Source organism: Amblyomma mixtum, chromosome 2, assembly GCF_055824585.1.
Source record: "Amblyomma mixtum isolate Tamu chromosome 2, ASM5582458v1, whole genome shotgun sequence".
Lineage (NCBI taxonomy): Eukaryota > Metazoa > Arthropoda > Arachnida > Ixodida > Ixodidae > Amblyomma > Amblyomma mixtum.
The window spans coordinates 51,998,495-52,014,964 of record NC_143013.1 but is presented as its reverse complement, the minus strand read 5'-3'; the positions used below and the strand labels follow the sequence as shown (position 1 = coordinate 52,014,964).

The window sequence follows — 16,470 nt, the reverse complement described above, 5'->3', positions numbered from 1 at the left end:
CTTCATTCTCCTCTATATTAATTAGGCTAATTGATTAATTAAGCAATTAACTAAACTCAGTCCAACTTAGTTGCAGCATCACTATACGATCCCTTTGATTGGTTGCATGGTTACTAGCCAAAGTACAATTGGCCCCATTTGAAATTCGCGCACTGTGACGTCACGAGCATTTCGACCAATTGAAAAGCATGACATTGAGGGCGGAGCTGGTTACGAGGCCGACGCCGACGACGACGCGAAACCCAGGAACGGACGCCAAAGAGCTGCGCTCTAAAACGCATCTCATCGTCGCCGCGTTTACGTCAGCGAATGCATGCCTGGTTCTTGCCGGCGGGCGAGGTCTCTGAGGGCTTGCCGCCCGCTCACACCGGGTCTTGTTTGTCTGCCAGTAAAAGGTTTCTATATTTCGGGCTAACACCGGAAGTATGAAATAAATTCACAATGAACGAGTTCGAGGCCACCGTTACCGCGTCCAGATACGGTTGTTTCAAGCCGCTGAGAGAGCAGTGTATTAGAACCCAGCCTGCGTCACAGTTCACTTGGTCCCGCAGTGTTGAAAAGACCACACACACATTTTGTCTCTTCTTCTCAGTCACTCTTCACAGAACCGCTTCGTGGGCACCGTAATGTGGCCTTCATCAGCGGCTCCTCAGGATCCGTGGTGGTACTACGTGCTACTCCTGCTGACCTCTCTCGGCGCGCTGCTGCTGGCGTGTAGGCTACGGCGCCGGCACCAGGTCCGGAAGGCAAGGCTGTTGCGCCGCCATTTTCTCATCACGGGCGGCTCGAGCGGCATCGGCCGGGCGCTGGCCCGAGCGGTGGTACGCCGGGGCGCCAGCGTGACGCTGGTTGCCCGCAACCTGGACCGACTTCAAGAAGTCAAGATGGAACTTCGAGAACAGGCGAACTCACCCGAGCAGGTCATCCACACGCTGTCGGCGGACCTGACGGAAGGCGAGAACGGCGATGCGGCCCTGGCTCAGGGCGTGATGGAGGCGGAGAACGTGTGTGGGCCTGTTGACTACTTGGTGAACTGTGCGGGGGCAGCGGTCAGCCACCGCTTTGAAGAGACGCCTCTCTCCGATTTTCGGCGCATGATGGAGGCGAGTGGGTCTTGTGGGACTTTTTTTGCGCCAGTGGCCAATCTCTTTCTTATCTTTTAGCCTGGAAGGCAAGCCTATAAGAAACCGCCTTTAAGCAGCTGCTGCGGGAGAGTGTGGCACGCATGATTTTCCTTGTTGTAGATTCCAGCGTAAATACGCCATACTGGCTCTTAGATCACCCGCCGCGGTGGCTCAATGGTATGTTGTTGTTGTTGTTGTTGAAAACTTTTATTGTCCAACAGATAAGGATCACACCGCCTGGGCCGCTCTGTCTCACCCCCCTTTACGGGGGAGGGGACTTAGGAGCGGCCCAGCCGCACGGGATGGTCGCAGTCAATGGTAAAGGCGCTCGGATACTAAGCCGGAGTTCCCGGGTTCGAACCCGACCGTCGGGTTTCGATGGAGGCGACACGCAAAAGGTGCCCATGTGCTGTGCGGTGTCAGTGCATGTTGAAGATCCCATGGTGGTCGAAATTATTCCGGACTCTTCCACTACGGTTCATAGTAAACAGCGCAAAGGCACAAGGCCAAAGATAGAAAGGGAGAAGAAGGACGCGAAGGAAGACGAACACAGAGCTGACTGACAACGTCTTCATTCCCGTCCTTCTTCTCCCTTTCTGTCTTTGGCCTTATGCCTTTGCGCTGTTTGCTGTGAACTTAATTCGAAACTACCAACTAGCCCAGCAACTAACTATACTGAAGTACACTCCATTACGGCACCTCTTTCTTCCTTTCTTCTCTCTCCCTCCTTTATCCCTTCCCTTACGGCGTGGTCCAGGTGTCCGCCGACATCTGAGACAGATAGTGCGCCATTTCCGGTGCTCAAAAACAAATATTCATTTTCTTAGATTTGTGTACTTCTTGCTTTTTGCGTCCGGCGGTGGAGTTTGCTTCAGCACTAATGGTAGATTGAAAGCACGAGCTGATGGGCAAGTTGGTTTTGCATGATGGTTACAAAACAGCCCAATGGCACCAGGCCAAAGAAGTGAACAGAGGGAAGACAGGGGCACAACACAGCGCTGAACTAACAACTGGCCTGTATTGTTGGCCTGGTACTGGTATTGGCACTGCTACTGTATCGCTGGCCTGGCCTGGTACTGGATGACTGGTAGTGGATGTCTTGCACTGGTGCAGGCAAATCTCCACCAAACAAACAACATTTAAGCGTGAGCATAACATCGATAACGCCTAAATTCTCTGCAATTGTTAGGGTACGCAATCCCAGAGTGACGCAAATGCAGATGTCGCTCGTTTGCCCCTGAGAAGGGCCGAGCGCCTGCGAGTACTTTCAGCTCCGTTATTCCGCATAGAGAACCACGTTATACCGCTGCATGAAATCCTGCTCGCAACTAAGTGACCCCTTTTCTTTCGTTTCTTTGTCCAAGGATGATCCTGTTTTTAACGACTTGGCTCAAGTTCCGTGTGACACCCTGCATACCTGATACGTCCTGCCGCTGCTCACTAGTGGGCCTAAACCTCAAATTTAACAAAAGAGATTAGAATCTTGCTAAGAGCAGGACTGAGTGCACAGGAGCTCAAAACAATAGGCTTAACTTTAAGCTACAGCAAGATAAAATCCTAGAGAGAATAAATGCGAGTTCGTGTAGCGCTGGCTGAAAAAAAATGGGCAGTTACAATTCGACAAGGCATGTAGCGAGAAAAATGTATAGCCAGTGGTTTCTTAGAGCGACGGACAAGGCATCAATGAAAAAAAGATAGTAGCCGAGGGAAGGAAATAGTTACGAACAGTAATTAAGCAGGCAAGTTTTCTGGGATAGTAGTAGTAGTAGAAGACGTTTATTCGGCCAAAATTTACATGCCGAGCATATCGACCGCCTGGGCGACCAGAAGTCACTGTTCTTCCTCCCCTTCAGCGCCAAGCCAGTCGAGCCAGGTGGTGATGGATAAAGAAGGTGGGGGGTAGGAACCCGACTGCTGAGCAGCCGGGCAATAGAAGAGGCAATGGGCAAGGTCCGCATAGATACAGGGGCAGTTGGGACAGGAAGGGTCCGATCGATAGCGATAGAGAAAGAGGCGAGACGGGGTGATGATTGCATTCATTTGAACGTGCCGAAGAAGGCGAGCCTCCGGCACTGTGAGTGATGGATGAGGGGGAGGGTAAAGGCGTTTGTCGAGGCGGAGCTCGAGGTAGACCTTTTTTATGGTGCGGCGAAGGGTGAGTCTCCCACCGTCCTCCGAGGGCTTGGGCCAGGGGATCAACGGTGCCCGGAAAAGTGTGTCACGGGCGAGCTGATGAGCCAGCTCATTGCCGTCAATCCCTGAATGCCCAGGGACCCAGCGGAGGAAAACGATGGAAGGCTGCAAAGCGGAGACCGCTCGTTCGACCTCCTGTTGAAGAGAAGGGGTTACGGTGCGTTTCTGTATGTGGTGTATAGCGGCTTGTGAGTCTGAATAGACTGTGTACTCTTGAAGAGAGGGAAGGAGGGCAAATGACTGGAGGGCATGCGCAATGGCGAGGACCTCGAGGGACAATGCGTCTGGAGGGTGTAGATAAGGCCCGCTGGTGTGAGTTTCAGGAGCGGGGAGGTGGGGGTGGTACAGGGCGTAGCCGCAGGAACCTCGAGGAGCCACGAAGGAGGCATCCGTGTAAGCTACACCCTGGGTATCAAAGAGAGGGGAATGGTGCTGTGCGGCCGCATGACGACGGCCGGCGTGCAGAACGGGGGACATGTTGGACGGAAGGGGGAGGATCCGAAGATTGGGAGCCGGGGTGGGAATAGGAGAGGTAAACGGGGCGCAGGGAATGGGCGAGATACCCGCTTGAGTCAGCAACCACTGACCCTGACGGGTAAGGGAAAGCCGGGCAATCTGGGAGTCATGATGGAGAGAGAGCAGAGAACGGAGAGGATGAAAGAGGCCTGTTGCAAAGATCTTTGCAGTAGAGGTAGTGATAGGGAGGTTGAGAGCTGCCTTGTAGAGGCCCACAAGGGCAGTCTCAAGAGCGTTAAGTTGAGTCTGATTGAAGGAAACGTAGGGTGCAAAGTACAAGACCTTGTTGAGGGCCAGCGCGTGGGCAACTCGGCACGCATGAGCCTCGTGGAGACCTGAGCGCCGAGTGACCACGCGCCGCAGGAGGTGAGTTACGGAGTGGCAGGTGGTGACAGCACGGTGGAGGGCTTGCACGTTCTTGGCTGCATGCAAAGGAAAGCCAAGAACTTTGCACTGCGTGACGACAGGAATGGGAGAGCCAGAAAGGTGGAGAGAGACGAATTGGTTGTGTGAGCGCTGGTATGAGGAATGGTTGAGGAGAAGGAGCTCGGATTTTTCAGGAGCAGGAGAGAGGCCAGCAGTGGTGAGAAAGGAGTCGATGAGATCTAGGCCACGTTGCAGGGTGTCCTGTACGTGACCGGGAGAGCCAGACGAACACCAGAGAGTGATGTCATCGGCGTAAAATATATGATGCAGGTCGGGAATTTCAGCTAGCTGGGAGGCGAGAGGGGCCATAGCAAGATTGAAAAGGGTAGGAGAGAGAACAGCACCTTGAGGAGTGCCTCGGGTGAGGTTGTGGGGGTCGGACAGATAGGTGTCGACTCGAAAGCGAGCGACACGTTTAGAGAGGAATGAGCGGATATAACAGTACATGCGGGAGCCACAGTCTAGGGAGGAGAGTTGGGAAAGGATGTGGTCGTGGCAAACACCGTCGAAGGCCTTGCGAACATCGACGGTCACAAGTGCGTGAATTTGAGTGGGGGTAGGTGAAAGAAACGTGTGCTGGAGAACTAGAAACATGTCCTGTGCACAGACGTGGCGTCGGAAGCCGATGAGAGAATGAGGGAAGAACTTCCTCGTCTCGAGAAAATTAGAGAGGCGAGTCAGGGCCATTCGCTCAAGGGTCTTACCAACACATGATGTCAGGGAGATTGGGCGGAGGTTAGAGAGAGAGGGAGGCTTGCCCGGCTTTGGAATCATATAAATGAGGGAGGAGGTCCAGGAGCTGGGCAGGCAGCCGCTGTCCCATGCATCATTGTAGGTTTTAAGGAGGAATTCTTTGGCGCAGTCAGGAAGGTTGCGAAGTGTGGTGTATGTAATGGCATCCTCACCGGGAGCCGAGCGTGTAGCATTAGCAGCCAGAGCCGATTCGAGCTCCCGGAGACTGAAGGATTGGTCCAGATCGGGGTTAGGTCCACCGCAGTACACCGGGTAGGAGGGTGCCAGAGGGGGCGGGAGATAGAGAGAGGCGAGCTGGTCAAAAACATCGGAGGGAGTTCCTTGAGTGAGGGCTTTAGCTAGAGTGGGAGCAAGGGCAGGCTTAGTGCCAAGGAGGGATTTGAACAGAGACCATGTGGATCGCGAGTGCAATGCAGAGTCAAGACGGTCACAAAGAGCACTCCAACGAGAGTGCTCGAGTGAGGCGCAGTGGGCGACGATCTCGGCCCGCAGAGCAGTGATCCGGGAAGAAAGTTGGGCATTGTGGGGTTGGCAGCGGAAGGAGCGTTGAAGACGTTTACGGCGACGCCATAAACGGAGTAGGTGAGGATCTGGGTCTGGGACTGGGTGACAAGAGCGAACACGACGGCTACTGGACGTGAGCGCTGCAGTGATGCGCGACGTCCAGTCGTCGTAGGATTGAAAGGAGTCAGAGGAGAGATTAGCGCGGAAGGCGTGCCAGTCAGTATGAGTGACCGGATGACTTTGAGGGATGTGGGAAAGAGAGGTGGAAATGTGGACAAGATAGTGGTCACTGAGAAGAGTTTCGGCTGTCACTGCCAGTGAAATGAAAGTGAACCCCGAGAGAAAGTGAGATCGGGTGTCGTGGGACGCTGTGAGGCAGTGCCCGCTCGAGTAGGGGAGCCAGGAGTATTGAGAAGGGTGAGGTGGCGTTCCTGGGCCAGACAGTGGAGGAGGCGGCCGGGTTTGAGGGTTTGAGGGTAGCCCCAGAGTGTGTGAGGGGCATTAAAGTCGCCACCAAAGAGGAGATGGGAGTTAGAAGGAAGAGAATGAAGGAACTTGCCCAGGGCGGAAAATAAAGAGGAGGTAACAGGGGGGTTGTAGAAAGACAAAAGGGCGAGTGAGACGCGGGAAGAAGGGTGGTAATAGACCACACCAACTAAATATTTAAGAAGGACGGAGGGGATATCAAGTGGCTCCACGTGCACGTCGCTACGTACATAAACAGACGCAAGTGGTGTGGCCGTAGCGGCATGGTAGGCGCGGTAGCCTCCCAGACAACACTGAAATGTCCTGAGGACATACTGAGGATGTTTTTCTGAGGACATTCTTTATCCTCAGGACGTCCTCAAATGATCCTCAAAATGTACTGAAAAGGTCCTCGTGTCCGGCCTCAGGACATCCTCAGAACAGCCTCAGAAGGTTATTATATGCATGTTTTGAGTACATTCTGAGGAGGTTATAGCTGGTCAAGCTGCATTGAAAAATGCGAAAAATTCATGAAAATCATTTATTTGCTGAGCTCTTCAGTTGCTTCACTGCTGTTTGCCGCCATCCCCGTGCGCTGTGCCGGTCTTTTTACGTCTCTTCTGAGCTGCTGTCTTCTGTGCTGCCTAAAGAAATATAAATGGAAAGTCAGCAGTTGATTATGTGCAATTCAGTTCAAGCATTCAAGCACGGAAGCAAAAAGTTCTTAATGCTACTAGTACAATAATGTGCTGCAAATATGACTTGTAATATTTGAACACACAAGTTACAACTTACAGTGCAACAGTGCCCTTCAGCATGAGCAACTGCCATAAAAGTTAATCACTGCAACATGTATCCCTGCTTCTACACCTAAACGACGGTACTGTTCTCCCGACATTTCGGAAAGGTCACTCGACTTTTTCGGAGTTTAGAGAGCTCGGAGAGAGTTCGGAGTTTAGAGTCGGAGAGCTTAGCTAAACCACTGAGCTCTCGCCGATGAAGGAAGTGAAGAAAAACACCTGTGGCTGCGGAGCACTTTCAAAAGCGACGTGGCAGCGGCATGCGACGACCCATATTCTACTGCCACATTTCAAGCTTACGTCGAAAGTCGCTATGCCCTCGTCATCGCGTTCGTGATCCGCTTCAGAACCAACCTAGCCATCAACCTGAGAAAAATGGTCTTGACTGCAATCAGCGCTTGCATCTACAAAATCAATACTGCCCCAGGTTCAATGCCTTCGCTTCTGAAACGAGGCCTCGACAAGTCCTGTCTGGCAAAGAATGTTTGCTTACACATAGAATTCACACTCAAACTGGTTGCACTGTTTTGGCAATTGATCAGGATCAGCTTCGGCACACGCAGCGAGCACAGGCTAGCGTCAACGCTTCGTTCAATGCGGCAACATTGCCGCGCATGACTATCGGCACATATCGTGAAAATATACAAAGGCATCACTCACTTTTTCTTTGCGTGTATCCATGATTTGCGCACAACAACGCGCACGTGCGAGTCACTTGCATCTTGCGTGAGTCGATGTTGTGGATGCAGGCTTAGGCTTGGCTTGAATTCAAACTGGCCGTTCACAATAATGATGATGATGACTTTGCGGTCGGCATGTGATTTTATGAGGCACGGAACGATTGATTCTATGAAAAACAATTTTTAATTGCGAAAATGCAAACTATTTATCGAAATTTGTCTACAAGCAATACACAGATGGGCCCCAAGCACACCAGAATTCAAGCCTGTGGCTCGGGCTCTTTCGCCAAAGGAAAAGCTAGCGACATGGCTAGCGGCACTGTTTACATCAACGTTCTTAGGTTTACATCATGGAGGGCTGGAAAATGCTGGAAACGATTAGTAGAAATGATAAGCACGATAACATCATCGCATAAAAGAACGGCATTCGTTACTGCGAGACACCAGAACTCAACGATTTTCACAGGGCATCAACCAGCAGCGATGCGGGTTGTACGACGTTGCATTACCCGTGCCCGAATCGGAGCAGCCCAAACTTTTTTCTGTGTCGTTAGCACTTCGTGCGCAGCAAGAACGTCTTTACATTAAAAAGCCTGCATGAATGCGCAGCATTCTGAATGCGGTTACTCTTGTTTCCGCGCGCAGAAATTTGCGGACTAGGCTTGCTGTCGTTAACCAAACAAACCTTTTCTATATGAGGTTGTCAAAGGGAGAGAAGCTGTTCAGACTAAAGACTAGCGCCGCGCAGTAATGCATCTGGAAAACTAGGACAGCATAGAGCTATATATTAGAATTCAAATTACATGCATTATTTTGCTGGTGATTTTCATGCATGCGTGTTCGCAGATATGTCCTCGAGAGGACATTTTGAGGACCACGAACCCACCCGTATGACCTGAGGACATCGTTCTGAGGACGTTTCCAGGACAATCCAACTTAGGACATTATGAGGACATATTGAGGATGTTTTAGAAGCCTTGAGGACATTTGTACCATTTGAGGACGTCCTCAGGATGTTTGGTGTTGTCTGGGCTGGGACAGTGCGGGCCGTCCGGGTCTCCTGGAGAAGGAGAAAATGGGGCAGGGAGGGCCGGGCGAGTAGATACTGGTGGAGGGGGGTCTTATTATGGCACAGATTTCGGCAGTTCCACTGCACAATCTCGAGGTCCTCGCCAAAAGCCATTATGATAGTGCAGAGGTAGAACTTCGTGAGGGTACGCGTTCCTTCTTTTTGGCCGGGGGCAGTGACTCATGCAGGGATTGGAGCGTAGAAGTGAAGGATTCTAATTGTTTGGATTGTGCTTGGAGGGTGGTAAGAATCTGCAGAACCGATGTCTCTAGCTGAACCAAGCGAGTGTGGTGTGCCTGTGTGGTGGTTTCGAGAAGATCAGCCAAAGGGGCGACCTGGGCGGTGGAGGAGGGAGTGGTGAGTGTGGCAAGGTGCTCATTTAGCTTGGTAAGCTGGGAGGTAAGAGAGGAGGTGGTTGTCTGGAGGGTTTGGGTCAAGGCGTGGATCTGTTGTTGTAGGTCGTGGGAAATTCGCTGTTGCTCTCGCTGCTGGCGTTCCAGCATAGCGAGCCGGAGGTCGAAGGAGCGGCTCTCGTCAGTCAGGGATGGAGAGGGTGGTGCAGTGGAAGAGACGCTGGAAAGGGACGCTGGAACCGAGGAGCCTTTAACTTTGGCGGCGTAGGAGTCTGGTGGTGACGTGACCGGAGCTGACGGAGGTTCATGATTAGAGGAGGAGGAGGGGATGGGTTGCGTGGCCCGGCGCAAAGCTAGGCGTCGTAGGTACGCAGCTTTGGCACACTCGCGTTGTTTACCGAGGAGAAAGGGGCAAGTGGGGTCGAGGGAGGAGTGGGTGTTTACCTGGCAATGAACGCACCAGGGCTGGGCACATACATGAGCGGAAGGGTCGGCGGGTAGAGGAGCAGCACAGCGACGGCACTTTGCCGGAACGCTGTGCTGTGGACACTGGTGGGCGCGGTGTCCAAGAGCGAGACAACGGGTGCAGGTGGGAGGCTTAGGCTTATGGGGACGGCACCGGAAGGCAACGCGTTTGAAATACACAAAGTGGGGGATTACGGTTCCAGCGAAAGTTATGAGCACCGACTGAGTGGTGCCCATCATACGAGCAGCAAGAATATCGGTTTTGAATGATTCGATATCATGCATGAGGTCATCAGGGGTGAAGTGGCCACCGACGTTATGGATGACGCCGAGGCATGAGATGGGAGGATTAGGGGCATATGTTTTAATAGTGATAGGCTTACCGTGAAGCTGAAGATGCGTGATAGAGAGCAGGAGGTGGGCGGTGAGAGGGGAATGAGTTTTTAAAAAGACGAGGCTTTGGGCTGGCTTGGCCTGAAGGGTAATCTCCGCACTGCTCTCGGAGGACAGTTGTGCAGCGGAGACGACTGCGGCGAGGACGTCGTAGAGCGGTATCTTGGGGTTGAGGGTGCCAGGGGGAAGCTGGATGCCAACTGTGATGAGCTCGGTGCGGGGCCGGGTGGCGGAGGCAGGCTTACGGCAGGCACCGATGGTGGTCCAGCCGACCTCAGGGGCCGGAATGAGATGGCCGTCGACCGGGGACGCCGTAAGGTCCATGTCTGCTGTGTCGTCAGCCTGAGCCGCAATCTGCGACGCAGGTACCAAGGTGCTGGACTTGCTGTCAGCGGGAAGTGTGGTCCGAGTAGGTGCGGCGGCACTGGCGGCGGCGACGAACGCAGTCGACTGCGATGCGTCTGTGGGCCCGAAGCTCTTGGCTTCTCTTAATGCGTGGAGTTGGCCAGCAGTGGACGCCGCGGCGGTGACGAACGCTGCCGGCTGCGTTGCGGCTGTCGATTCGGAGCTCCCAGCGTCGGTGAACGCGACGGGAATGGGCGCGGTGGTGTGGCCGGTGTTGAACGCAGCCGGTTGAGACATGGCTGTAAGCGTGGTTGGAGTAGGCCCCGCGGCGGCCGCGTCGGAAGAAGTTGACACCGGCGAGGTATGGGTGGGTCTCGGCTTCAGGGGCTTGTTGAGACGCTGCATGCCAGAGCTGCAGGCGCGGCGCGTTAGGGTTAGTGAGGCGCCGCTCCGCAGCAGATTTTTGGAGGCGCTTGGAGCGCCAGCTCGACAGCGGGCCGTGATGCGAATGGTGTCCTCGTGGTGCGGATGTCTTCCTGACGCGATGGAGTGTAAATCCAGGGGCGGGCAAGGCCCTGGACCAGGCCAGGGGCAGGTGAAAAACGGAGCACGATAGTCAGCCAGCTAACCAGGGCGGCGCCACCTAGCGGATCTCTCTCTGGGATAGTATGCTAGCAGTTGGCACAATATGTGTCTTATTGAACACGAAAGTTCATGTCCTGCAGTTCAGTTGACCTGGTTAGTGTTGTGTCCCCTTATTGCTTTTGTGTGTGCTAACGACCACTCGCATCCTCCTCCTAACGACCACTCGCATCCTCCTCCTAACGACCACTCGCATCCTCCTCCTAACGACCACTTGCCCCTCGTCGCACGCTGTCGCCAGATGCCCCCCCATGGTGCGCCCCCGCATCCTCCTCCTGTTTTGGGAAGCCACTCCCTCCCGTGGACGCTTCTCCGCTCCCTCCTTTCTTCGGGCGGCCAGTTCGGCTCCTGCCTCGGTCGACGCTGGTCGCACCCTCATCGGCTTTAAATAAACGAAGTCTTAAAGTACCGTGTGCGTCTTTCGCTGCATTCAACACAGCGACCGGACACGACAGTGGCGACGAGAAAGTGGATTCGACCCGCGCTACGCAACGCTATTGACAAGCCATGGCTACGCGAGGGTTTCCCAATCAGATCCCAGAGTTCAACGGCTCATCGTGGTCATCGTGGGTTGGACGCCTTCAGTTCTACTTTGAAGCTAACAACATCACAGACCCAGCCTTGAAGAGGGCCAACCTGCTGACGCTGTGCGGGGAGCAGACCTACGATACTGTCTGCGCCCTTATTCAGCCAAGCACACCAGCGGCAGTGTCTTACGACGACATCGTAAAAGCGCTGCAAAAGCACTACGACCCAAGGCCATCCGAGGTCTACAGCCGGGCTCGCTTCCAACGACGAGATCAACTGGGAGGAGAAACTGTGAGCGCCTACGTAGCCGCGCTCAAGAAGCTCGCTGCCGACTGCAATTTTGGAACGCTGTCGACAACAGCTACCGGGCAGGAGGGAGACGCAGCTTCTTCTGCTAACACCACCATGCTTCCCTTGGACGTGATGTTACGCGACAGATTTGTGTGCGGACTGAGTGACGAGTCACTGCAGCAGCGCCTGTTCGCTGAGAAGGACCTCACATTCAGCAAAGCTTACGACATCGCCGTTCGAGCGGAGAGCGCCGGTCACCAGCAGAGAGGGATTCGCCGGAACACCGAGCCGGTACACCAGACAAGCAACCAGGTGCGCAAGCCTTCTGTTGTTGTAAAATCGGTCAAAAAGGCACAACGCTGCTGGCGGTGTGACGACCAACACAACCCCCAGGGATGTCGATTCCAGTCAGCCACGTGTAATTTTTGCCACAAGCGAGGGCATATCGAAAGAGCATGCATTACGAAACGGAGACTTGCCAAGATAAAGTCACCTTCCCAGCCTAATCACAGCGTCAACGCCTCAGAGAATACGCCGCTATCTGATCTCCATGGAGCAACATCAGCAACACCATCTGTGTTGTACGACCTGAACACCATGAATCTCGGCACGCGACCGAAGATTTTTACAGAAGTAAGCGTACATCACCAGCTGATTAAGTTCGAGGTGGACTCCGGCGCAGCCTGTACTCTGATCAGTGAGGACACGTTCCGAACTTCATGGCCATCTGACGCACCCGCCCTGCAACAAGACGACACGCACCTGCGAACGTGGTCAGGACAGAATCTGCCACTATTGGGCTCTGCCAACGTGCAGGTTAACTACAACGGCCAGACCCATACGCTACCTCTGCTTGTTGTGAAGGGCACAGGATCAAGCCTTCTAGGGAGAAACTGGTTTTCTCCACTAGGCGTGATGATATGCGGCATACACCAGACGCCGAGCCAGAACATGGTTGAGCAACTGCAAGAGAAATACGAAAGAGTATTCTCGGAAGAGATTCCAGGAAACGAAGGGCCCCCGGTCACACTGGAGTTGTTGGACAACGCGCAACCCAAATTTCTGAAGGCCAGGCCGGTGCCGTTTGCTCTCCGAGATTCAGTTGAAAAAGAGTTGGACAAACTGGAGCAGCAAGGTGTCATCGAGCCGACGCAGCATTCAGAATGGGCCACACCACTTGTCGTAGTTCGCAAGAAGAACGGAACCATACGCCTCTGCGGAGACTACCGGAGCACCGTCAATCTTGCGACTAAAGCGTCCTCTTACCCGCTACCGACACCTGAAGAAGTATTCAGTGTACTACGTGGCGCAAGAGTCTTCAGCACATTGGACCTCACCCAGGCGTATCAGCAGCTGAAGGTGAGCGAGTCAACTGCTGAATTATTGGCAATTAACACACTGAAAGGCTTGTACAAAGTCAAGCGACTGCCTTTTGGCGTAGCTGCAGCCCCGGCCATATTTCAAAAATTCATGGAGACAGTGCTTCAGGGCATCCCAGGAGTTTGTGTCTACCTTGACGATGTCATCATCAGTGGCACTTCCACTGAAGAGCATGCAGTGCGCCTAGAGCTCGTTCTCGAAAGGCTAGCAAACGCTAATTTGTGCATAAGCAAATCGAAGTGCTGTTTTGCGGTGCCAGAGGTGCAATTTCTGGGACACCGAATTGATGCGGAAGGCATTCACCCTACCGAGGACAAAGTGCGAGCGATCACAGAAGCACAAGCTCCAACAAACAAGCAGGAGCTACAGGCTTTTCTCGGACTCTTGACGTTCTACGACCGGTTCTTGGAACAAAGAGCTACCGTGGCCAACGACTTATACCAACTCCTTCGGAAAGATGTGACATGGACATGGTCGCCACGCCATCAGCAGTCATTCGATGCCCTGAAAGACCTTATTCGAAGATGTACAGTCCTCCGCCACTACGACGAAAGGAAGCCTCTGCTTTTGGCTTGCGACGCATCACCGTACAGAGTCGGCGCGGTTCTATCGCAAACTGACGAGCAAGGAAGGGAAGCTCCCATCGCCTTCGCCTCACGTACGTTGTCGCAAGCAGAACGCAACTACGCGCAACTTGACAAAGAAGGGCTAGCCATCGTCTACGCGGCGACACATTTTCACCAGTACATTGCCGGCCGGAAGGTGACCTTTATAACCGATCACCGACCGCTATTGGGCATTCTGGGACCACAAAGGCCTATGCCACCAACTTTGTCTCCGCGAATGACACGTTGGTGCATCAAACTCTCAGCGTACGACTACGCTCTGGTCTACCGCAATGGGAGTAAACATCAAAACGCCGATGCGCTAAGCCGTCTGCCACTAGACGCAACTGTTGACGAACCATTTCCACCAGGAGACGTTCTGATGTTCGAAGCACTGCCAGAACCTCCGCTTACAGCAGGCACAGTTGCAGCATCTACGCAGAAGTGCGCAGCTCTCCGGCTAGTTTACACAGCTGTTCAACAAGGCAACGTGCATAAACTCAAAGGGGACAACTTCGACGCTTACCGCAGGCGAGCTACAGAGTTGAGCACCCATCGCGGCTGCATCATATTTGGGTCCCGAGTTGTGATGCCGAGAGAACTACGCGCACAAGCTATGTCTCTCATCCACGCCGGACATCGGGGCATCGTTGCAATGAAAAAGTGTGCCAGAAGCTACATGTGGTGGCCTGGCATTGACAACGACATCGAAACAGTGGTGCGAGAATGCAAGCCTTGCCAGAGCAGCCGGAGCGCCCCGCCGAAAGCTCCTGTCCCAGAATGGGAAAAGCCAGACACACCATGGCACACACTGCACATTGATTTTGCAGGACCAATTGAGGGCTGCACTTTCCTTGTGGTCGTAGATGCCTACACAAAGTGGCTTGAGATAAGGCAAATGGGACAGACGACTTCGGCAGCAGTCATTGACAACCTCCGATCACTATTTGCAACGTTCGGCCTGCCGCGCAAGGTAGTGTCGGACAACGGAACACCGTTTGTGTCTGCGGAGATCCTCAAGTTTTATCGCGACAACGGGATCTCATCAGTTACATCGGCCCCCTACCACCCAGCGACAAACGGACAAGCCGAGCGCTACGTAGCCGAGCTAAAACGCGCCCTTGAAAGAGATCAGACAGGCTCGCTGCAGCGACGCCTTGCGCGCTTTCTCTTCAAGCAGCACACGACGGTTCAGAGCACAACAGGCGAGACCCCCTCGAAAATGATGTTCGAGCGTGAAATGCGAACCCAGCTCACAGCCATCCTCCCCGAGCCAAAGGCAGAGACGTTCCGGGAAGAAAAAGCAATTCCGCGCTGCGGCACGCTTAATGAGGGGCAGCGCGTCCTCGCCCGACAGTTTCTGAAAAAGCCACGCTGGGAGGAAGCTACAATTGTCAGACGCATAGGCCTGCGCTCTTGGCTCGTCAACATACATGGCACAGTAGCACGCCGACATCTCAACCAGCTGCGTAGATTTACGACGCCGTCTGAGAGCTGTCCGCCAGCGGAGAGAACACGTGCACCATCTTCCCACATAGCCTGGCACCTCTTCCCGGAAGAAGAGACTTCGCCCAGGACAGACCTAGGAGACACAGCGAACAACAGCCAGCCTACAAGTGTTTCTCCCCCGAGCGCACAAAGCCAGCGCGCCTCCACGCGTGAGCGCCGACCCCCTGCACGATACCAGGCAGCTTTCTAAGGGGGAAGGAAGTGTTGTGCCCCCTTATTGCTTTTGTGTGTGTTAACGACCACTCGCATCCTCCTCCTAACGACCACTCGCATCCTCCTCCTAACGACCACTCGCATCCTCCTCCTAACGACCACTTGCCCCTCGTCGCACGCTGTCGCCAGATGCCCCCCCATGGTGCGCCCCCGCATCCTCCTCCTGTTTTGGGAAGCCACTCCCTCCCGTGGACGCTTCTCCGCTCCCTCCTTTCTTCGGGCGGCCAGTTCGGCTCCTGCCTCGGTCGACGCTGGTCGCACCCTCATCGGCTTTAAATAAACGAAGTCTTAAAGTACCGTGTGCGTCTTTCGCTGCATTCAACACAGCGACCGGACACGACAGTTAGTAAACAATCGCATCTGAAAATCAGCTTGGGCATTGATAGGGAACCATCATACGGACACGTGAAAAAGTGATCTTCCTTTCCTCTCTCCCCTTTCTATCTCTTCTCCGTTCCCTTTCCCACGTGTAGGGTTGCTTACTGGGCGTTGCATAGTTAACCTCCCTGCCCTACCGTTCGTCTTTCTTTCTCTCTCTCTCGCTCTCTCTCTCTCTCTCTATCATACGAGCACTGCGATCACTGCGAAAACTTTCGGACTGGTGTAATGACTGTAAAATGTCAGTTAACAAGGTGAAATCTGTAGCAACTGCAGTAACCAAAAAAAACAACCATACAATGCCTTGTATAATATCAATGGTACTCCGCTGGCCTTCGTCAACGAACACAAATACTGAAGAGTTACATTAACGAACGATCTTAGATGGGGCAAACACATCGACAACAGCACTTCAATTGCATTCATCATTATCATCATCAGCCTGACTACACCCACTGCAGGGCAAAGGTCTCTCCCATGTCTCTCCAATTAACCCTGTCCTTTGCTAGTTGCCGCCACTGTATCCCCGCAAACTTCTTAATCTCATCCGCCCACCTAACTTTCTGCCGTCCCCTGCTAAGTTTGCTTTCTCTTGGAATCCACTCCGTTACCCTTAAGGACAAGCGGTTATCTTGCCTTCGCATTACATGCCCTGCCCAAGCCCACTTCTTCCTCTTGATTTCAACTAGGATGTCATTAACCCGCGTTTGTTCCCTCACCCACTCCGCCCTCTTCCGATCTCTTAACGTTACACCTATCATTTTCCTTTCCATAGCTCGCTGCGTTGTTCTTAACTTAAGCTGAACCCTCTTTGTTAGCCTCCACGTTTCTGCCCCAT

The 16,470-nt window shown here is 53.6% G+C and overlaps 1 protein-coding gene across 1 annotated transcript in view; it reads left to right on the top strand.

Moving 5' to 3' along the window:
• Positions 1 to 16,470, top strand: part of LOC149359337 (3-dehydrosphinganine reductase-like) — a 58,092-nt gene that overhangs the window by 37,447 nt on the left and 4,175 nt on the right. Inside the window, exon 2 of the mRNA XM_089571598.1 lies at positions 593 to 1,103. Within this exon, the coding sequence (XP_089427724.1) occupies positions 627 to 1,103 (477 nt within the window). The 5' untranslated portion in view covers positions 593 to 626. The remainder of the gene's footprint in view (positions 1 to 592; positions 1,104 to 16,470) is intronic.